This window comes from Macaca nemestrina, chromosome 13 (genome assembly GCF_043159975.1).
Source record: "Macaca nemestrina isolate mMacNem1 chromosome 13, mMacNem.hap1, whole genome shotgun sequence".
Taxonomy (NCBI): domain Eukaryota; kingdom Metazoa; phylum Chordata; class Mammalia; order Primates; family Cercopithecidae; genus Macaca; species Macaca nemestrina.
The window spans coordinates 107923066-107945114 of record NC_092137.1 but is presented as its reverse complement, the minus strand read 5'-3'; the positions used below and the strand labels follow the sequence as shown (position 1 = coordinate 107945114).

The 22049-nt window shown below is 49.3% G+C and overlaps 1 protein-coding gene and 2 long non-coding RNA genes across 3 annotated transcripts; 1 reads left to right on the top strand and 2 right to left on the bottom strand.

Moving 5' to 3' along the window:
- Nucleotides 1-816: 816 nt before the first annotated feature.
- LOC139357934 (uncharacterized) lies at nt 817-8491 on the bottom strand. The gene is made up of 5 exons (XM_071077128.1): nt 8387-8491; nt 7953-8067; nt 7080-7167; nt 6153-6258; nt 817-1789 (listed from the first exon to the last, which is right to left on the bottom strand). Exons 1-5 carry the CDS (start codon nt 8484-8486, stop codon nt 1677-1679), a joined length of 522 nt encoding a protein of 173 aa, XP_070933229.1. The 5' UTR covers nt 8487-8491; the 3' UTR covers nt 817-1676.
- Nucleotides 8492-8975: 484 nt separating this feature from the next.
- Nucleotides 8976-13278, top strand: LOC139357935 (uncharacterized). Its single transcript, XR_011612009.1, has 3 exons — nt 8976-9308; nt 12954-13026; nt 13156-13278. It is a non-coding gene; the product is annotated as an uncharacterized lncRNA (long non-coding RNA).
- LOC105471826 (uncharacterized) lies at nt 9874-15844 on the bottom strand. The gene is made up of 3 exons (XR_981369.3): nt 15580-15844; nt 12908-13031; nt 9874-12355 (listed from the first exon to the last, which is right to left on the bottom strand). It is a non-coding gene; the product is annotated as an uncharacterized lncRNA (long non-coding RNA).
- Nucleotides 15845-22049: the final 6205 nt, after the last annotated feature.

Genomic DNA, 22049 nt, shown 5'->3' with positions numbered 1-22049 from the left:
CCTTGTCTCAGGGCAGGGGGTATCTGGATTAACAGCCCCTGAGACCGCCTTACTCGAGATAGCAGGGTCGGGACTCAGGGTGCTTTTAATGGCCCCATCCTTTGGGCTCCCCATGGAGGGGTCGGCAATGCTCTTTGTGAGGAACGAAGGGGCTATGGGTCAGGGTCTGTTGTCCTGGCCTCCCTGCCCTGGGGTGGGACCAGTTTTTCACCCAAAGGCAGGGTCCTGAGGTGGTAAGGCCACTGTCCCCCTCCTCACTTACCCCCAGGACAGGCTAGTCCCTCGGGGCAGATCTCACACTGCGACGGGTCGGAGAGGTCACTGCGGTTGCTGAAGGTCCCGGGAGGGCAGGCATGGGAGGGAGCGTGGGGACTGGAGGAGCCTGAAGGGCACGCGTACCTACAGCAGCAGGGGAGTTGGCACCTGGTGCCTACCACGCAGAGCCCAGCATCTTGGAGAGTCATGGCCAGATCCTGCTGTGCCCCCGGCCTGCTGTGTGAGTCTGCATGGTAACCTGGCCTCTCTGAGCTACTTTCTCCATGGACAAAGCCAGGAAGACGGCTCCCTAGATGCCTCCTGAGCAGGGATGGACCCGAGAGTGCTGAGCCTCAGTGCTCGGGGGCAAGTCCAGGAGCCCTGGGCTGGCTGAGACAGAGCCTTGATCTGAAGGCACAGCCCTCTCTGAACCCTGAGAGAGTCAGAGGCTGGAGAAGTCTGGCCTTGACCAGGGACTGACTCTCTAAAGGTGTTAGGAGGACAGCTCTGGCCCCCATCGGGACACTCATCACTGAGAAATGGCGGGCACTTACGCCGGTGAGCACGCTGCATCGGGCTGTGTCAGCCCAGCCTGGGTACAGGCCCTGCCTGCTGGGCAAGGGGTGCAGTCTGTGGCTTCATCCTGGCCTGAGCGGGGGCCAAATGTACCCGGCTGGCATGGGATGGGGCGGGTGGCTCTCTTGGGGCAGAAGTGTCCCGCAGGGCACCGAAGACACAGGCTGAGAACTGGGGAGAGCAGTTTTCTCTCTCAAGGGAAGCAGTGACAAGAAAAGCAGCAAAAGCTTCGTAGGCCTTGGCCACACCTGACCCTCCCATGGGCCTGGGAGTGCAGGAGCTTCCGCCATCCCTGGTTACCAGGAAAGGGGTATCACTGCCTCTAGCGTAAAGATGAGACTCAGAGAGGCAAAGGACCTTGCTGATATCACACAGCCTGTGCATAGCAGATCTGGGCCGTCCCTGGCCCGGCGTTTTTTAGGTCCAGGCTCCTGACCGCTCCCAGGAAAGGCCTCCCTTGTACCTACTGACATTCTCGCTCTTCACTTTAAAACTTCTCATTTCTTTTTCTCCTGTCCTCGGCACTGGGGATTCCCAGCCCTGTCAACCCTCTGTCTTTACTGGCAGCTCTGGGTTGAACAATCCAGGCTGCCTTTGACCTTTCTAGACAGGCTCTGATTTCCCCAGCTGAACCCAGAGAACATGGAGTTCCCAGAGCTGGGGCCTGTTGAGGCCTGGCTGCATCCCGGGTGTGGCTTTCCTGGGGGGTCTTGACTGGTGCCCGGACTTGCTGCCCGGGCTGCTGTTAGTCCCCTGACATGAGCCTCCGTTAGCGTTTGATAAGTACCCAATGAGCAAGGTAGAGTCCAGGCCACTCTTCCTGTCTTGCAGGCAGAAGGCAGAACTCAGCACTGACCTGCTGAGCAGAAGCTGGCGTCCTGGTGGGGCGCCTCCCTCTTGTCCTTGCAGCTCCCGGCATGGCGCGGCACAAAGGCAGCTCCACATGACTGGAAGTAACCTGTGAGGGGGGCCTCATGGGGTGGGTCCCACCGGGGCTTGGGGTCCTCATCCCCTGGGGAGTCTGCCGGCTGTAGAGGGTGAGCTGGAAGCCTGGCATCTGGGAGTGGCTTCTGAGGGGGTCTGCACCATGCAGGGTGGGGCTGGGTCCCACCCCAGGCCCATGTGCCATCACTGCCAGGGAGCAGGGTAGGGCGGCACGGGCTACTCGCTGCTCCTACACAGAGCTGCTTCCTCTGTGGGGAGCTCTCCCAGCCTGGAAGGCACCCAGCCCAACTCGCACGCCCCTTCCTCCAAGAAGCTTCCTGGGCTCCTCCCTGAGCAGACAGACTCTCAGGGGTGCCTCGTCTGAGCCTCAAGGGCCCCGTCTCCACCCTGATTCAACACTTCCCAGGTCGCAGCTTTAGGGAAGCTCTGGCATCTGCCTCTCCCCTGGATGGGGAGTATCTGGACCCTCAGTGCTGCCCCAGGACCTGGCACATGAGACAGAAGTAGGAGTGCACAGAGGGCTGGAAGGATGCTGGGACCCCTGTCAGCTCTGCTCCTCTTCCGCTTCTGCCCCTTCAGCCCCTTCTTGTCACTGCAGTGTAAACTGTGGTCCTCTCCAAGACCACCAGACACTTAGCTGAGGCCCTCACTTCTTACTGACAGGCAAAGCGGGCACCAGGGACTGTTCTTTCCCACAGAGCGGTTCTGTAGACCATGCCCCCTCCTCTGCACGGGCCCCCTCCCGGCCCTGGCACCTGGCCTGCCCCCAACACACACCAGAGTGGGTGGGCAAAGGGAAAGCTGAGGGCCTCAAGGTGGGGGTGGTAATACCTTGCAGAAGTGGAGGTGAGTTGACGAGAGAACCTTGCTCACGTGGTGTCTGAGCCGCTTCCTTCCTGCCCTCCTGTGCTGGGCTCCCCTCCACGCCCTCGCCCCTGCTGCCCAGTGGCCAGAGCACTGGGAATGAGTGACGCATCTCATTTTCACCCTGAACAAAACTGAGGAGGTAAATCTTTTGCCATTGTGGGGGTTTGGGGGGAATCTTCACAGTCTTAAAGTTAACAATAATGAAAATAACGAATGTTTTGAGAGGCCCCTTCCCCTCCCCCTCTTCCTAATCCTCAGGATCTGGAAGGATTTTCTCCATGGCTCACATCCTCAGCTCTAGTGATTTCCAGCCACATCGTCCCTCTGTCTTGACTAAAGCTCTAAGTTGAATAATCCAGGCTGCCTTTAAACTTGTACGGGTCCTGATTTTCCTAGCTGAGCCCAGAGAACACGGAGTTCCCAAGGCTGGGGCCTGCTGGGCCCTGGCTGCACCCCTGAGTGTGGCTTTCCTGGCATTCAGCAGCACTGCTGATGGTCAGCAGTGGTGCCTGGAAGCCTAGTTCCTGGGCTCCTCTCTTCCAGCCACCCCTCTGAGCCTGGGGAGCCCTGGTTATTAGGAACCTGGCACTCTCTGGTGTCCCCATTTTCTCCATAACATCGCCTCCCACAGGCTTCAGTGTCCCCTTTGCTCCCTGTCACTGCGCACCGAGCTCTGCATGGCAATGGAGTCGTCTGTGCACCTCTGGGTGGGCTGGGATGCCCAACATCTTCCCTGAGAAGGTGCTTACTTCACACCCACGGTGGCTGGTGAGGGGACCACTCATTTTTCATGTCTGTCATCTGCGGGTTGGGAATGAAGATGGACCCCACCTGGCCTGGCCTCTTGCCAACTTGCTGCCGTCTGGGTTACCTGCTCCCACTTCTAAGAACACAGGCAACGGTGGGGCTGTGGAACACTCAGGAGCCGGGGAGTTGGGAAGAACAGGGGCTGCGTGTGTTGGGGGCTGCAGGGTTGACCGAGGGGCTCCTTACTTATGAGAAGTGACAAAGCTCTTGTCTCCGAGGTAAGGCACTCCATGCCTGTTATTTTATTTAGATGCAGAGGTCCAGCCCCCATTGGGAGCTCTGCATTTAAATTGGTGGCTACTAACCATCAATGTAGAACCAGTCTGGCTCTAACTACAGTAGCTACCATTCACTGAGTGTTGACTTTGAGGTTTCTATGTAGCACTTCACCTAATAGAAATGCTCAGGCAGTGTTATATCAACCCCACTTTAGAGATAAAGGAAAGTGAGGCCTGAGGAGAGTTAAATAACCTTCCAGACTCACACAGGTGGCCATAAGGAAAGTCTCGATACATTTCAAAAGATTGAAATATGAAAGACTATGTTTTCTGATCACAATAGAGTTCAACTGGAAATCAAAGGCACTCAGAAAAGCCCCCAAACACTTAGAAATTAAACAAAACATACTGAAACAATCCATTAGACAAAAAAATCACACAGGAAATTAGATAGCATTCTGACTCAAAGGGTAATAATAAAAACACACCGTCATAAAGTGTGTAGGATGTAATTAGGTTCAAATTTACAGGATTCAATGCCTAATCAGAAAACAAGGAAGATGTAAAATCAACTAACTACTTTCACCTTGGGAAGCTAAAAAGAGATGAGCAAATTTAAATCAAGGATTAATAAAATAGAAAAATCAATAAGGAAAATCAATAAAACCAAAAGCTAGTTCTTTGAAAAGATAAATAACATTGATAAAGCCCTAACTAGACTGATAAAGAGAAAAAGAGAACAAAAGTACCAATATCAGGTATGAAAAAGCTGTCACTGCAGATGACACACTGAAAGGGTAGTAAAGGTGTGGTCTGAACCACTCTCTGACAATCAACCTTATACCTAACAAGAAAATGAACAGATTCCTTGAAAGACAAATTCCCAAACTGTCACACGAAGAAACAGAAAATCTGAATAGCCTTAAATGTATCAAAGACATTGAATTCGTAAAGATCCTTCCACCAAGAAATCTCTAAGCCCTATAGCTTTACTGAGCTCTATACAATATTCAAGGGAGAACGCATACCAGATAGACACGAACTCCTCCAGAAAAGAGAGGAGCAGGGACTACTTTGCAACTAATTTCTTGGAAAATTAGTTGAGCCAGCGTTACTTTGATACCAAAGAGACCAGAAAAGAAAACTAAGAACGATATCCCTCATACACATAAGATTAAAAAAATCTTACAAAAATATTAGCAAATCAAATTCAAAGATATGTAAAAATAGCATCATGACCACAGGAAGTCTATTCCAGGAATGCAAGATTGGTTTAACGTCCAAAAAACAATGATACTCACCCCTATATCAGAACAAAGGAGAGAAAATCCATATGCTCACCCTGATAGGTTCAGGAAAACACAGGACAAAATTAAATATCCATCCCTGATAAAACTCTTAGCAAGAAATAGAAGAGAATGTCCTCAACCTGATTAAGGGCATCCATAAACTACAACTAACAGCATACATTGTGAATAGAGACTGAGTGCTTTTTCCCTAAGATCAAGAACAAGCCAAGGATGTTCAATTCTATTCAAAATAGTAGTGGAGTCCCTAGACAGTATAATAAGGCAAGGAAAAGTAACAAAAGGTGAATGGATTGAAAAAGTAGAAGCTGGTCGGGCGCGGTGGCTCACGCCTGTAATCCCAAGACTTTGGGAGGCCGAGGTGGGCGAATCACCTGAGGTCAGGAGTTCGGGACCAGCCTGACTAACATAGAGAAACCCCATCTCTACTAAAAATACAAAATTAGCCAAACATAGTGGTGCATGCCTGTAATCCCAGCTACTCAGGAGGCTGGGACAGGAGAATCGCTTGAACTCATAAGGTGGAGGTTGTGGTGAGCTGAGATTGTGCCATTGCACTCCAGCCTGGGTGACAAGAGTGAGACTCCGTTTCAAAAAAAAAAAAAAAAGAGAAAAGTAGAATTTAAACCGTCTTTGTTCACAGATAACATGATTACCAGCACAGAAGACCCTAAAAAATCTACACAAAGACTACCATAACAAATAAATGAAGTAAGCAAGATTGAAGGATACAAGGTCAATATACACAAATCACTACCATCAATGAACAAATGGAAATGGAAATAAAAAATACCATTCCACTTACATCATCATCCAAAAACATGAACTACTTGGGGATAAATTTAACAGGACCTGTACACTGAGTACTGCAACAGTCTGCCAAGATTACACCCTAGCCAGGAGCAAAACAGGACTCCAGCCATCCTCCAACGTCCCGTTCCCCAACACTTTGCATACTTCTTTCTTCTGCATCATCTCTTGTCATTTGTGCCACTTCCTGTGTTGACAGTTCTTTGAGTATTTGAGCCCAGGGCTGGCTGGGCTTTACCCCTCAGAGGCCACCTGGGCTCCTGGTATGGACAGTGTAGTCCAAACACAGGAGACCCAAGGACCTTCCCAGCTCAATCCAGGGTCTAGTGCCTCCCGAATATCACTGGGGAAGCCCAGACACACCTACCTGAGGGGCAGGGCTGGCAGCTGGGGCTTCTGCCTCCAAAGTAGTGCAGAGAGCAGAAAATGCAGCTGGAGCACTGTGGGCCCGGCTCCTGTTCAGGTGGGCACTGCTGAGGGACAATAGGGCCCAGGGTGAGAAGGCAGTGAGATGGTGACTGATACCCAAACCTGCACGTGGCTGAGTCGGGGCCTCAGCTCAGGTGTTCACTCTCCTGAGACTCTTTGGGGATCCCCCAAGCTCTCTGTCCCTCCAGCTGCCTCTGAAAAAGAAAATTCCCTGCACGTGGTAGTAAGCAGGAATTAGCCCATGTGGTCTGTGGAGCTGTGGGGCTAAGGAAAGGCTCTCGCCTTCTCCTCCAACTCTCTGTGGCTCTGCAGTCCCAGCAGTTGCAACTGTTCTAGGACACTGCAGGGGCATAGCCTGCTCCCAGGAGGCCTGCCTGCTCCTCCTCTGCACCTGTACTGCACACATGGGGCACCTGGCAACACGTGGCACGCATGGGAATGGCCGGGTCATGAGGTGGCTGGCACAAGTGTGCACATCACTCTGCACCCCACATCTCCATGGCTTCTCTCCTGAGTGCTGCATGGGCATGGTGGCTCTGAGCCTCCTCACACTTCCCTCTGCATCTCCCATTCCATCCCCACAGCAGCCCTGGAGGTGGGTTAAGCTCATTTCCAGGGTAAGCCGGTGAGGCAAGTCCCGGGGTGCACCATCAAACTGCGCGGGAGGTGTTGGCTAATCTCCAAGGCTGCTCCCCAAGGACAGCATGGGCACCTCATGCGTACCCTACACGTGAGGCAGGGAGAATGAGGCTTAGTTCTGATCCCCAGAGATTTAGCCTTTTCTGGGGACTTCCCTATAACCTCCTTGCTTCTCTCCCCGGCAAAGAAAGGTTGAGACAAGGAGCTGCCATCCCCTCGGGGTTACCTGGCAGTCCTCGCTGTCTGTGAGCTCTGGGAGCCCACGGCAGGTGCTGGTGGGGCCTGGCCACGGAGTCATTACTCCATCCTGGCAGCTGCAGAGACCAGAGGAAACAATGTGGCTGAGGAGAAGCCCTGGGTGCCGGCCGAGGAGGTGCCCAGCCAGGGGACTGCTGGGCCTCCACGGCAGCAGAGATGGCATGGAAGCCCCTCACACCAACCAGCATGTACAGTTGCCTGCCCCACTGCCTGGTGGAATGTTTGCCCGTCCCAGCTGGATGGGCCGAGATGGAGAAGGGAGGGTGTCCTCAACAGGATGACTCAGAGCTGGTGTCAATGCCAGGAGGCCCGAGGACAGGGTCTTTCCACACAGACCTTGGGGTGTCAGTGTAGGCTCCAGACCAGTCTGATCACTCCGGGCTCTCCGTGGGGGCCCAGGAGGAGGGACTGGAGCAGTGGGATCATGGGCAGAGAGATGATCTCCTTCATCTGGTCCCAGGGTGGAGGCCACAGCAGCAGGAACTGCTGATGGTGAGCATGGAGAGGGTGTCCTTTGGAAGCAGCACCTCTAACCACCAGCCCCACTTCCCAGGTGAGGACTCGCCCAGGCCACAGGACAGGTGAGAGGCAGAGCCAGGCCAGAGCTCACTTCTGGTGTAGCACCCACCCTCCATCAAGGTCAGAAGTCACAGGGGCTATATCCTGGGGTGGGCCCCGGCGGCTCCGGGCATGAGATTCCTGGCACGCATCTCCAGGCAGCATTCACCCCCCTGGGAGCTCCTTACACTCAGGGTCATTGTGGAAGGAACCTGCCTAGGAGGATTGCCCCTCCCTGCCTCCCCTCCTGTCTTCCTGGAACACCGGGATGTCTGCTCCTTACTGAAAGCCCATGGGGCATTGCAGGTTGCTCCCAGCCATGGAGTGCTGGCCTGCCGGGCAGACAAGGCACAGGCAGTGACTGTCAGCTCCACCTTGGGGGAAGAGGATAGCCATTCCTGCAAAGAGTGAAGAGCCTGCATGAGAGCCCTGCTTCCCCTCCATCTCTGCAGATGGTCCCTCTGAGCTGGCCATCTCCATCGGTGTGACTTCAGCCCAACACTGTAATTCCTGACAGCTGTAACAGCAAGCCTCCACTGAGGACACGAGGCGTGGTGGCTGGTGCCGACGTCGGCTGCTCAGGACACAGCTGGCATGAATTGCAGGGAGAGAAAAGCACAGAGGTCATGTAACATAGGCCACGGGCTGGCTGCGAGGCCCAGCAGCCTGGGAACCTGAGCTGGGAGGAAGCCACAGGGGCTCAGTTATTATCCTCACCTCCTAGAGTTTCCAGGAGCTCAGGGCGCCCTGCAATCAGCATCATAGAAGTAGAATAGTGGAGCTGACATTTCATCTCCTGGCACAGAAGCCCTCTCATTTACACCTGGGGAGGCTGAGGCCCATGGAGGTTGAGTGACCTCACAAAGCTACCCTGAAGCCCTGGAGGGAGGGCTGGCCTGGGTGGGGGTGCAGTGCATCTGAGCCCCTATCTGTGCCCCTGGCAGGTCAGGAAGCTTGGTGTGGGCTCCTGCCTCATCCTCAGCCACTCATCCAAACCAAGCCTGTGCTGGGCACGAAGGCAGCTTGTGGCCTCCTTCAGGACTGAAGACCAAGCAAGGGGCTGACTGAGCTTTATTTTGAAACTGCTCAGCAAATCCTTTTGGAGGCCTTGAGAGGCTCCGGGTTCCAGCGTGGAAGCCGCAGGCTTTGGGGACAGACAGACAGATCTGGTTAAAATCCCAGCTCTACCACGCACCTGCAGTGTGACCTTCGGCAAGTTAGCAACTTCCTTCAGACTCTCATTTATCACACGCAAAATCGGCACACAGTACCTACCTCTGGATTACAGGCACTAAACGGAAAAGATTATATCTAGAATCATATGCATTCCTTTGACAAAGCAAACTCCTAGTACTTGTGTCATATGAAGCCCAGAACTGCTGCTTCGCAAGGAAAGGAGACAGACAATTCACAGAGAAAAGCTAACATCCATTAGGGCATCAGGAACCTCCTGAGGCTGCATGGGATTCAGGGGCCCCAGAAAAGGTGCAGAGCGGGCGGAAGAGGGGGAGCCATCCCCGAGAGCCCCGGAAGGGAGGAAAGCTGTGTGGGAGTCACCTCGCTTGGGTCGGGGGTGAGAGCTGAAGCCTGAAGATGAGGAACAGAGGGTGGGTCAGAAAAACCCAGAAGGGGGAGGCTGGTGAGCACGTGCCCCCTCCCGCCACACAGCACCTCCCCAGCAGCAGTGAAGGCTGTGTCTTCATTTCCTACCTGGACCTGATCCTTACCTTACTGGAGGCATGCCCTCAGCCAAGCGATTTACCTCTCTCAGCCTTGTGTCCTCACTACACAGAGCTGTGAGGCTGACAGAGAACGCAGGTGAAGGCTCTAAGCCCTGTGCAGGGTGTTACTGTGTTGCCCCGCTATTGACTCACCTGTAGTGGCGGCGACCAGGAGAGGGACCAGGCCCACCCAGAGCCCAGGCTGCGACATGCTGCAGTGGTGGCCAGGAAGGACCGGGCCAGTGGATGGGCCAGATGCTGGGTCTGTCTGGGTTGGAGCAGGTGACCTGTACTGCTGTAATCTGACCCAGGATTGTCCCAGGGCCCCAGGGAAATGTGACCTCCCTGAGAGCATGAGAAGAGAGCAGGGGTGGGGGGGTAGGGGGGGTGGTGGGGGGTTGGGGGGGGATGTGTTCTATGTTCTGCTCTCCTGCCCTGTCCTTCCAGAAGAGCCAGACTGCCAGGCTTCGGCCCCCTGGGAACTTGCCGGCTGTGGGGTCTGGGAAATAACTTACTGTTTTTCTGTCTCAATTTCCTTGTCTGACAAGCAGAGGTGCTGGGACAGCCCATCTGCTAGACTGTGGGAGGGATAAAGGAGGAATCCCCTGAGCGGGGCCGGCCCGCACAGGCACACTTGGCATCATTACTAATTCATCTTTCAATGCCTTGAGCATTTATTGGGCACCTGCTGTTTGCCTGCAGAATAGAGGGGCTGTGAGGGGGAGGCAGAGATGCCAAAGTCTGATTCATGTCCCTAAGGGTCTGACTTAAAGGTACCAGACTAGCCCCCAGGAAGCAATCATGAGCATCTGCGTCCTGAGCCAGCGAGCGGTTATGTGGCCTCAGTGTGGGCCAGGCCCTGTGCTTGACTTTTTCCCACGGGCAACCCTGCCTAGGGGTGTCGTCTTTGTGAAAGCAGGGAGAACAGTGACCTGCATGAGGTGCCCCTGCAAGCCAGAGGCGGAAGCCAGTCTGCATGGGGTTGAGTTGAGCCCATGCTGACTCAACACACTTCCAGTGGTGAGGTGAAGACTGTGGTGCAATGCTCACTGTGGCCCGCTCGCCAAGGACCTTCTGGACTCTAATGTAGAGGCCCCTGCATTTGCCCAGTGATGGCCTCTCTGAGACACAGCGACCCTGGTGGCTGGACCTCAGCTGTGGGACTCTCCCTCATCCCACAGTCAGCCACAACACTGCCCCTCTGCTCCTCACTCACTAAGGACCATCTCAGAGTTCTTCTTAAGTGTCTACCACATTGTTTTAATTCTCCACTTGCACTCAGTCCCATCATTATTCATCTTATTTGTTTGTTTACAGATTGTCCGTCTTTCTCCACCAGACTCCAAGTTCATGAGGGCAGGGACTGGGTTGGTCTGTCCTCTGTGGCCTCAGTGTCTAGCACGGTGCCTGGCACATGGTAGGAACCTAGTGAATTCTCAGGGAAGGGATGAGAGATGCCCCAGCACAACATCTCTGTTAGCCGCAGAAGTTTACTTTTCAGGTTGATATAGACTTCCAGTAAGCAAAGCAGATCAGAGTGAAGCAGCTCTGGTTGACTTGAAGGCATGTGGGGGCCCAGGGGCCCCTGCTGTGCTGAACTTCCTCCACAAGCAGCCCCTGAGAGTCCCATTCACAGCCCCCAGGGCTCAAAGAACACAGTTTGAAGAACCACTGGTCTGGGACAAGCTCCTCATTTTCCAGTGGATAAATAGAGGCAGAGAGGTAGGGTCATGTGCTTCAGGTCACGCAGTGAGAGACAAGCTGAGAACAGTACAGGGTCCCCTGTCCTTGCTGTCACCCACGTGGGTGTTTAATCAGTTGTCAGGCCCAGGACCCTCTTTGGACTGGCCATCCCGACACCTGCCCCGGTTTCCGGGCTCTCAGATGGAGGCCGGAAGTGAGCCCTAGACCTAGCCTCCCTAATGGGATGCACTCCAAAAGGCATCCTGGTAAAGAATGAAGGGGCAGGTGTGTGCTGTGCGTCCCATAAAGGCCTGGCCTCTGCCTGCTGCACTGCATCAAGTAAGTTAACCATCCCAAAAAGAACCCAGGTGTATCTATTTTTTACAAACTTGGTAAAAAATTCCTGGGAATTCGTGTCATTGTTCTTAATTATAGATGAGAATTGCCAGTTACAACTCAATTTGTAGTGTGGAAAGGGAGGCTGGGAGCCAAGTCTGCCTGGCTAAGGCAGGTCTGTGGAGCAAGGCGCTCACCAACACAAGGCCTCAGGAGAACAAGAAGACCCGGCCAAGTTACCTGTCAGAACCTCAAAGCCAGGGGTGGTTTCAGGACGCTGTTTCTGAAACTCGGACCTGGCCTGATACTCAGACCTCTCCCAGATTCCAAGGGAGGGCAGCTAGGGCTGCAGGCGGCTGTCTGGCTGCATTTCCCACTTCCCTTTTAATCGCTCCTAGGTGCGGCTTCCGCGTTAGCACTGATAAAATCTGGTTCCCACTCCACACATAAAGCAAAAACTGGTGAGCTTATGGCAGATGTCCAGTGGAGGGATGGCTTTTTGTTAAGGCAACTGCTCCAACAAATTAAGGATGCCTGAATCCAATAGGCTTGGGAAGCAGGAACTGTTTTATGTTTTTGTTTTTGTTTTAGCTTTTGATGTGAGAGCCCTCACTTCAGAAGAGGACAGTGAGAATCAGGGAAGGACCCTGGCCATTTCAAGTCATATGGTCATTGTGGTGGTGATGACGTTGGATGAATGTGATGATACTGGTGATGGTGATTGGTGATGATGATATGACAGTGATGATGAAGATAATGGTGATGGTGGTGGTAATGATGATCATGTTGATGATCATGTTGCTGATACGATGGTGATGGTGATGAAGGTGATAACAGCAATGATGATAACGGTGATGGTCATGACGATGTTATAGGACTTTTTCCTTAGTTCAGCTAAGAGCCAGGTTCTTGTCACAAGGTCATGAGAGATTAGGCTTGCAGACACCTTGAAGAGTGAGAAAAAATGGAGCTTATTGGACAAAAAAGGGAAAAAATGGGAAACAGGGACCCTCCACAAAGCCAGAGTCCCTGCTGGTGCGCTTCCTGCCTTGCAGATTGAATCACAGGTTCCACCCAGGAAGAGGAGGGGCCAGGCTCCTCCCTGCTGCAACTAGTGTGAACTTCTATAACTCCACCCCAGGGTGCAGGCAGGTTGGAGTTTCTCTGGGGACCCCTTCCCACCTGGCTGTCTCAATGACAATCATTTCTTGGGGACTTGCTTTCTTCCAGACATCATATGAACATTACTTCATCTGCTCCGTCAATCATTCTGTGAAGTATCTATTATTATTAACTCCATGTTATGGATGAAGAGATTGCATAATTTCCCTACATCACTTTTCTATTGTGATGCCAAGATGTAACCAAATTCAGGCCTGTCTGGCTCTAAAGCCTATGATTTTAAACACACTGACAAGATTAAAAATCCAAATATCCAACCTCACGAATCCCCACTAGTTAAGCACCTCAGCGATATGCCCCAACACCTTACCCATACCTCAAAGGTCGCTGTTCCTTCCGAGCTGGTTCCGCTTTGGTTTCAGGAATTTGCAGTATCCTGGGGCAGTTGCTGCTGTGCCACACAGAACGCGAAACTTCTCTTCCCACAGAGGAAAGGTTAGCTCAAAAAATAAAACAAACATAACAAAACATAGCTTTGCAAAATCAGCAGAAATCAATCTGAAATTGGTATACCCATTAAACCCATGCTTCTTCTGTGTCCTTCCCCTCACTAACTCCTGCCAGGAAATGAGTGGATTTGAAGGTAAACCTGCCCACCAGCTTGATTTCTGCACAGAGCCAGAATTCTGGTCAGGAGAGGTGACATTTCACCGGTTCAGAACTGTCTCACCCTTTCTGAGGTCTTGCATAGGTTAACACACTACGGTGAACTAGCAGCCCTCATTATGAATGTCTGGAAGACCTCTTCTTTGGAAAACAATAATTGTGGTTCTCATCTACACACTGACAAACCAGATAAATTGTTGTAGTTTATATAAAGCATGATCTGTATCTGCATTCTAAGTGTTGAAAATAAAAGAAGGCAAATTTGTGGTCTGGGATGCTTTCAGATTCTGCTGTTTTGAATATTCTTTCAAAATTTAGAAATCATTATCTGATTCAGCAAAAAAGTTGCTCATGTTATTGATGGATGAGTAAAGTTGTGACATATGTACGCATTGTTTTTTTGTCCACCTCTTTAATTTAAAGGAAAATATCAACTATCATTTATATTGGAACTATTCTTGTTTGTCAATTGTACCCATATGTTGGCTACCGAGACAATAATTTGTCAAAAATTAACAAAAGCATTCTTTGAGAATCAAATGGAAATATGGAATTTGCAACTAAGAGGATTGTATACTTTATTATTATTTGTAAGTAGTGTGGCATATATTCCTCACATCAAAAATGTTTTATAATAAATGTATGCATATATATACACGTTTTTGGAGAGGTGGTTGTTAAACATACTCCAGCACATCACTGTGTGAATCTCAAATGAGTTTCAACAGGCCCCTTAATCTTTGAGATCAATAATGGAGGATCAGCTGAGATATCTCAAGGTGCTCTGTGAACAAAAGTGTTGAGGAAGGAAAACGACAATGATTTAGTCAAGACACCTAAAATGGACCAGGAAGGCCATTTCAGCTGAGCCTCAGGCACGCCTTAAGGGGAGAATGCATGACTTCCAGAACTTCTGCCGCCTTCCTCCTGCTGAGCTAGGAGGCCCCTGACTACAGATCACCTTTTTTGACTGGAAAGCAATACCCTAACTTCTGAGACTGCTCTAAAGATGATCACACCAATTGTAATGGTTGAAAAACAACTTTGGTAATTGAGCCCTCTCCTAATTTGTCATATATATATATTTTTTCAAAGCTTCAGCTTCTCTTTTGTTCTCTGGAACACTTCCCAAGGTAACTTGGAAGCATTTCCCAGGCGATAGTCATTTAAATTTGGCTCAAATGAATTATTCATTGTATAAGCCCTGCCTCGGCTTTTTCCAGGCCACAGTGTGATGCTGGACTGGCACACGTAAGCTGCTGCCGGCAAGATAGTGCCTCATGATGAGGTTCTCTTCAAATAATCTGATCAATCTTTTATTCTTTAATTCATAGTACCCCTCCACCTTTTTTCCTTTTTCTCCTTTTTTCCTTTTTGCCTTTGTTAGATGCCCAGGCAGGCCACAGTACCAGGCGTTATCAGTAGCAGCGCACATTCCTTTCCTTATTTGGAAAGAGGACTAACTTTCTAGCTCATTACAGACACCTCTTCCCCTTCCTCTCCACTTTCTTTTACGTGTCCACCTTATCTAAAAAAATCAAATGTTTAGCCAACCAGGATTAGTTTAGATTGTACGACCCGACCCCGGCCAATGGGGAAAGGACACAGGGGCAGGACTTGTGTCAGGAATAAAGGCTCTCGTGCCGTTTGTTCAGGTGTGCTCTCATGGCGACTGGCCAAGGAGGCACCCTCTGCGCAATGGTAAAATTGCTTGGCTAAGAATCCTTTGTTCGAGTGTCCAATTTCTTTAGGATTTTGAGCGTTATTCCTGACAATAGGGTGTGAACCATGTACTCAGGAGAGCAAAAAAATCTAACCTATTTTGCTTTATGAAATCACCCTAATTTTGCCATTCAACTCCATCCTGCTGCATTGGTTTAAAAAAAAACAAAAAAAAAAAAACAAAAAAAAAACAACCTCAGACATTTTTGTGGTTCAAGTCATTTTTATGGCCAAGTCCCCATAGTTGGATCAACCTAAAAGGCAAAACCCACACAAGAAGAGAGTTTATTTGGACCAAGCTTGAGAACTGCTACACTGGAGTACAGATTCAAGCTGCCCTGAATATGCACTTCAATAAGCAGCAGTTACAAGTGGGTTTTTAAAGGAAAAATGAGGGACAGGAAGTGGCTGATACAAAGCTGTTTGTTAGGAATTCTCACTGGATTATAGAAATAACACTGATTAGTGATTGGCTATACATTGTGAAGCTATAGCATGTGGTTGCAGTGTCTGATGCGGTATTATTAGGCTAATCTACAACTACTCGTGGCAACAGCAAGCAGTTTCAAGGGGCGAGCACTTAGCTCAAGGGGAAAGCCAGTGGTGATTGCTGTCTCATTTTAATGTCCCTTTTGGCCTGATAATTTAAAAAAAACTCACATTCTTCAGATAAAAGTTCTTTTCTCAGTTCTTCTGTTGCATCAAAGCCCCGGGGAGGCCCTTCTTCTCTCTGCAGGTACGTCAGCCATCTTAAACACACTCCTCTGGTCTGGAGGCTCTGAGGGTGGGTGTCCAGTCTGGACCTGGGGTCTTTGTCAGGCTGGGAATGCTGGTGTTACAGGCGGGTCTTTGTTCTTAGAGCTCCCAAGATGGTGGCAGGCTGCTCCCAACATGGCGGCAAGCCTCTCGTTCTCTGACTTGGGATTCTTGGCCTCAGGGATTCCAAGGAATGGAACCTTGGGCCATGCGGTGAGTGTTACAGCTCTATTAGAAGCCATAGGTCATGGAAGAGAACCGTGGAACACAGCAACTAGTGTTCAGCTCCATTAGGTCGAACCCAGGCACTTAGCTGCACAGGAAGGATGGCGAGCCTCTAGCCCCATTGGGAGTGGCAATGGCCGCCTCACTGCATCAGAAGCCCAGTGGACACCCTGCCAGATCCGGAAGGGTGGAAGTCAATGGCGGGTCTGCAACGGCGCGATCAGCAGTGGCAGACGGCAAGCTCAGCTCAGCTCGAGCAGGAACAAACACGGAACAGACGAGTGTGCAGTTGCAAGATTTAATAAAGTGAAAACGGAGTTACCATCCAATGGGAGGGCACCCAAAGGGGGTTGCTGCCACCGGTTCAAATGCCTGGGTTTATATCCCAATCATTGTCCTTCCACCTGTGCTCTCAGGCGATAAATGACTTGATTATTTCTTTACCCCCTGCTTTTAGCCTAATTGGTATTTTAGTGAGCTCTCTTTACTACCTTATTGGTCAGACGTGAGCTGAGTTACAAGCCCCGTGTTTAAAGGTGAGTGTGGTCACCATCCCCAGCTAGGCTTAGGAATTCTTAGTTGGCCTGGGAAATCCAGCTAGTCCAGTGTCTCACTGGTGCTGAGGGGTTGGACTTCTTTTCAACTCCTGGGAAACACTCAGAAAGATTGGAGGGAGCCATCATGACCACAGTGCTCCCTGCCTCTCTCCCCAGCCTCAGTCCTGGGGCATCTGCCCCTTCTCTCTTGCTCTCAAATCTCTGGCTCTCCCTATCCCTCCCCGACATCTGTCTTTCTGTGATAGGCCTGAGCTTCCACAATGGGCGGAAACTGCCTCTGGCTGCAGTAACTGACCACTGTTCAGCTTTCTTTTCTATTCCTTTCAACCTCACTCACAGTTTCTCTTTGTATTACATTTAGAGGGAGACAGTTAACATGGACATACATGCATCAGGGATATTGTGACTCCCACTTAATAGTATCTCAAATCCTTAAAGCCAACTTGGTAAAGCAGCTAGGTAAATTTTAAGGGTAGCTGGCTATTGCCGGCAATGAATTCCTAATTCTGCTGCTATTGCCAAACCACTGTATGCTCTCTCTCCACATGCCAGTCAAGAGCCCATCCTCTGGTCCTTACAGGCATTAACTTCCTTTGAAGCCTGAAAGTTAGCATTGTCTACCCCCCCTGCCCGCCCCACCCCAGGCTTACCTAATTTTGATAAACCTTTTCACCTACACAGTCATGAAAATAATGGGATTACCGCAAGTTTTCTAGGCCAGCCCTTTGCCTCTCAGATATGCCCTGTAGCATATTTCTCATGCCAAGTGGATTCTGTGGCAGCAGGCATGCTCCCATGCCCACAGGCAGTGTCAGCAGCTGCCCCTAATTGGTAAAGCTAGCACGTTTACATTAGGCTCCCCCATTTGCCTCTGTGTTCCCCATACTCTCTCTGCTCTTACAAGTTCCTAAGGCACATCACCTCTCTACACGAAGACACGCTACATATGAATAGTCCTGTTAATCAATCCCTCTGTCATCTTACATCTTCATAGCACCTTAAATCCTGCTATGCTCCCACATCTTCCTCCCATTCCACAGGATTGCCTAGCAGCTATAGAAATGGCTTCAGAGCCACAAGAGGGTCTCTCAGACACTCCTTTAGACAACATGTTAGCGGTGGCAGAGATCCGAATTACCCCGAGTTACCAGTGGCATATCTGTATGGGTCCATAGCAACTTCAGTCCCTGCCTCCTCAGAAGAAAGAATTTGACTGAGGGGTATAAAGCAGAAAAAAGAGACCGAGGCAAGTTTCAGAGCAAGAATGGAAGTGTATCAAACAGGCTTTAGAACAGGAAAGAAAGGAAAGAACCCTTGGAAGAGATCCTAGCGGGCGCCTGAAGGTCAGAGAGAGAAAAGGAGAGCAAAAAAGGGCATTTAACATTGATCTTTGGACTTCATAGGCTCGCATCCTTCCCATGATTCTTCCCGTAGGGCAGGTTTCCTGCATGCTCAGTGCTTTCTGAACCCTTTGGAATTGGACAGCTCAGTGTGTTTAGGGGGTTGTACACATCTGAGCCCATCTGAGCCTTCTTCCTTTTTCTCTTGGAGTGTGCCCAGAAGATGCTTTGCCATTTTCGTCTCTGAATGTGCAAGCCCAGGAAGTTTCTTCTCACTGGGGTCTGCATTCAATTAATATTTTGATTTTAACAGATGTAGATTATCAGGAAATGGCCTCTCCCTGGCTGCCAAATTATCATTTTTAGAGAGGAAGTGTGATAATCATTGAACCATCACCTGACATTTCTAGTGGGTGGGGGGAGAGCCCTCTCCTGCCCCCCGTTGCCTTATCTAACTAACTGTAACAAATCCAGATTTCTATTTTATGATGGCTCTCATAAATGACATTTTAAGGGGAACAGCATAACTGGTTATGCCATAATTTCCCTGCATGAAGCCCTTGAGAGCCCTTTGCCTTGAATCTGGCCAATCTGCTGAATTTAAAGCTTTTACTAGAGCTTGCACACTGACAAAAGGAAAAATTGCCATTATTTATACTGACTCCAGATATGCTTTCAGAGTCTGTCATGCTGCCAGCACAATCTAGGAAGCCTGTAGATTCCTAACCTCCGCTGGCACTCCTATTGCCAATGGACGTGTGATTGCTGCCTGTAATGAACACGCTATTCATCTCCTACTAAAATTGCTATTGCTCATTTTCCGGCCCACACTAAGGAGACTAATACTATATCTTTAGGGAATGACAGGGAACACAAGGCTGCCAAGCACACAGCCCAAAAGGAACCCCTGTATCCATTTTCCACACAATTTATCAAGTTGCCTTTTTCCCTGACTAATATTATTAATAAGCATATGCTCCAAAGATAGACTTTCCATGGCCCATTTCTTTTCACCTTTTGGCTTGCAGAGGGGGCTCAGTTAAGAAACTAAACAATAATTGTTTTTCCCTAAGATTTACAAGATTTCTGACCAAATTATTTCCCATTGCATTACTTGCAAATCTCACCAAAGCTCTGGAGAAAAGCATCTTCTTCAGGAAGGCCCACACTTTCCCTTGCAGCTGTCCAAGTGGATTTCATAGGTTGACCTTCAGCTTTAGGCTATTCTCAGTTTGGTTATTGTCTATGTTTAGTGAACGGACTGAATGCTGTCCCACTTGCTGTTCTGATGCCACAACGTGGTGCAAACATTCATAACAGATTCTTCATTGCTTTGGCATCATTTTATGGATTGTCAGACCAAAGAACTATTTTGTTTTGTTTTTGAGACAGAGCCCTGTGTCGCCCAGGTTGGAGTGTAGCTGTGCCATCTCGGCTCACTGCAATCTCTGCCTCCTAGGTTCAAGTGATTCTACTGCCTCAGCCTCCCAAGTAGAAGGAGTTACAGGTGCCTGCCACCACTCCTGACTAATTTTTATATTTTTAGTAGAGATGGGGTTTTGCCCTGTTGGCCAGGCTGGTCTTGAACTCCTGGCCTCAGGTGATCTGCCTGTGTTGGCCTCCCAAAGTGCTGGGATTACAGGTGTGAGCCACCATACCCAGCCAGGAACTCATTTTACAGCATAAACTACTTGCCTGCAACCACTCTAGGGTACTCCAAATGTTATAGCCCATACCATCCCCAATCCCCAGGGCAAGTGAGGCATACAAATCTAAACATTAAATGAAATTTGAGAAAAGTCTGTCTAGACACCAGAATTAAAGGGCTGGAAGCATTACCTCTAGCCCCTATAGAAATTTAGAATACTCAGAATAAAAGACATGAATTACCCCTTTTGAAATAGTGTTTGGCCGGCATCTCTAAATCTTCCATTCTTAGGTTGAATGAGTACCATGGGGCCATATGAACAATTTGATGCTATGACTAGCTATGTACAGGCACTAATATATTTGGAGCTCATCATCCACAGGTACAAAGGGCATGGTCTCCACCAACTGACAAGACTGGCCATGCTTTTTGACCAGGAGATGATGTGTACATAAAGGTTTTTAGAAGAAGGCAAGCACTGTCACCTCACTGGAAGGTCCATGTGAAGTACTGCTGACTACTTACACTACCATCAAAGTAAAATAAAACAACTCCTCGTTCATGCAAGTCACACCAAGCCAGATCCTGCTTAGCACTCTCAAGAGAATTGGAAAATCTCCCCTACAGGTCACCTTTACATGAAAATTTTCAGGGTCAATTTCCAGGCCCTAGAAGCAGATGGTATTTCTTCAAAGTAGACAGCTTTCCCAAGACCACAGATCAAGAAAGTTTACTTCCACCTATGTTCTCTCCGTTTTAGGACTCTGTATTACCCTACCTTTAAAAACTTTTTTTTTTTTAAACTACTCTTTTTCTGGTTGGCAATTTTTTTTTTTTTTTCCTGTCTGTTGATGGCCTGTTAAAAAGCTGGCTAGGGACTTTCTCAGTCTATCCTACTCTCTCTCTAACCCTCCACTATAAATGTTTTTTTCAAATTGTATCTTTTTTTTTTTTTTTTTTTGAGACGGAGTCTCGCTTTGTCGCCCAGGCTGGAGTGCAGTGGCCGGATCTCAGCTCACTGCAAGCTCCGCCTCCCGGGTTTACACCATTCTCCTGCCGCAGCCTCCCAAGTAGCTGGGACTACAGGCGCCCGCCACCTCGCCCAGCTAGTTTTTTGTATTTTTTGGTAGAGACGGGGTTTCACCGGGTTAGCCAGGATGGTCTCGATCTCCTGACCTCGTGATCCACCCGTCTCAGCCTCCCAAAGTGCTGGGATTACAGGCTTGAGCCACCGCGCCCGGCCTCAAATTGTACCTTGCTCTAATTAACACTTACTAGTTTTCCAACAGGTTGGACACAGACCTGGCACCATTTTACGTTAGTCTTTCAAACCCTCACTATGATAATTAATCAATCTGATTACTGGTTAAGCAACATCTAGGTTATTCAAAAGAATGTGAACTTATTTTTGTTTTTGCCATTATAAGTGTCTAGTAGATAAAGTCCAGAAAATAGACGTACAACAAGAGGAAACAGTGTCGTGCTATTGTCCTTTAGGTAAATCAGTTAGACACAGAGAAATCTTTATGAGAGCTCAAGGACTGTCTCAGCTCTGATAAAGTCATTAAAATATTTTTCCTTCTACATTAAAGCAGAAATGATGCTGGACTTTTTCTTAGGTAACATACCAATGAGGTATTGCAATCAAACCCTGTGCTTTGATTCCATCATTGACATTCACAAATGTCACAAATCTCACAAAGGTCAAAAACAGTCCTGATCTGACTCTCATGATATAAACATTTGCCAAATCACCAGATCTTACAAAGGGCTCTCAAGTTAGAAGAAGCTTCCTTCTTTCCTTTATGAGGCCAGCAGATGCCAAAGGTCACATGTGGATAGATCAGAATCTGGACTAACTTGGCCAGGTGACAAAATTAAGTCCTATAGCTGCCAAAACAAAACTAAAGGCCTTCTCTATCAGATTTAGCAACCCGTTCTGTTCCTACGGACTGACAGAGACGTGTGGAGGATGAAGATGCACAGATGTTGCTATGACAGAAGACAAGGCACAGCAACAAACCCCAACGTGGGAATCACAAGTCCCACTCTGACCTTGTTTGTAAACAATTCTGGTCTTTTTATCTTTGGTGACAAGGTGTATCAAAGAGCCCCACCTAGATGATCGGAGCAATGTGGATGCAGATACCGAATACCTCTGTCACCAGGTACTCTAAATGCTAGAAGAGTCACTGCACTCCAGCCTGGGTAACACAAGAGAGATCCCTGTTTCTTAAAAAAGAAAAAAACAAAAAGGTAAGAAAAAGAAAAGATGTAGAACATCTCCTTCCCCACAGGGATCCCTCATGCTGCCCTTTTTGGCCAAACTCATTTCTCTCTTGTTCCTCGTCTCCTTAACTCATCTGTTTTTTATTTCTAAAATTTTGTCATTTCAAGAGTATTATTTAAATTGAATCACACCATGTATAACATTTCAGCACTAGGGTTTTTTTGTTTGTTTTTTGTTTTTTTTGAGACGGAGTCTCGCTCTGTCACCCTGGCTGGAGTGCAGTGGCGCAATCTCAGCTCGCTGCAACCTCCACCTCCTCCCGGGTTCAAGCAATTCTCTTGCCTCAGCCTCCTGAGTAGTTGGGATTACAGGTG

What these genes read in the sequence shown, in the direction of transcription:
- LOC139357934 (XM_071077128.1), bottom strand. Translation starts at nt 8,486, where the DNA reads ATGAGAGGGCTTCTGTGCCAGGAGATGAAATGTCAGCTCCACTATTCT. An exon ending in GCTCCTGGAAACTCTAGGAG is followed by an intron (nt 8,068 to 8,386) that starts GTGAGGATAATA and finishes CACTCTTTGCAG; the next exon opens with GAATGGCTATCCTCTTCCCC. An exon ending in CTGCCAGCCCTGCCCCTCAG is followed by an intron (nt 1,790 to 6,152) that starts GTAGGTGTGTCT and finishes CCCCCCTCACAG; the next exon opens with GTTACTTCCAGTCATGTGGA.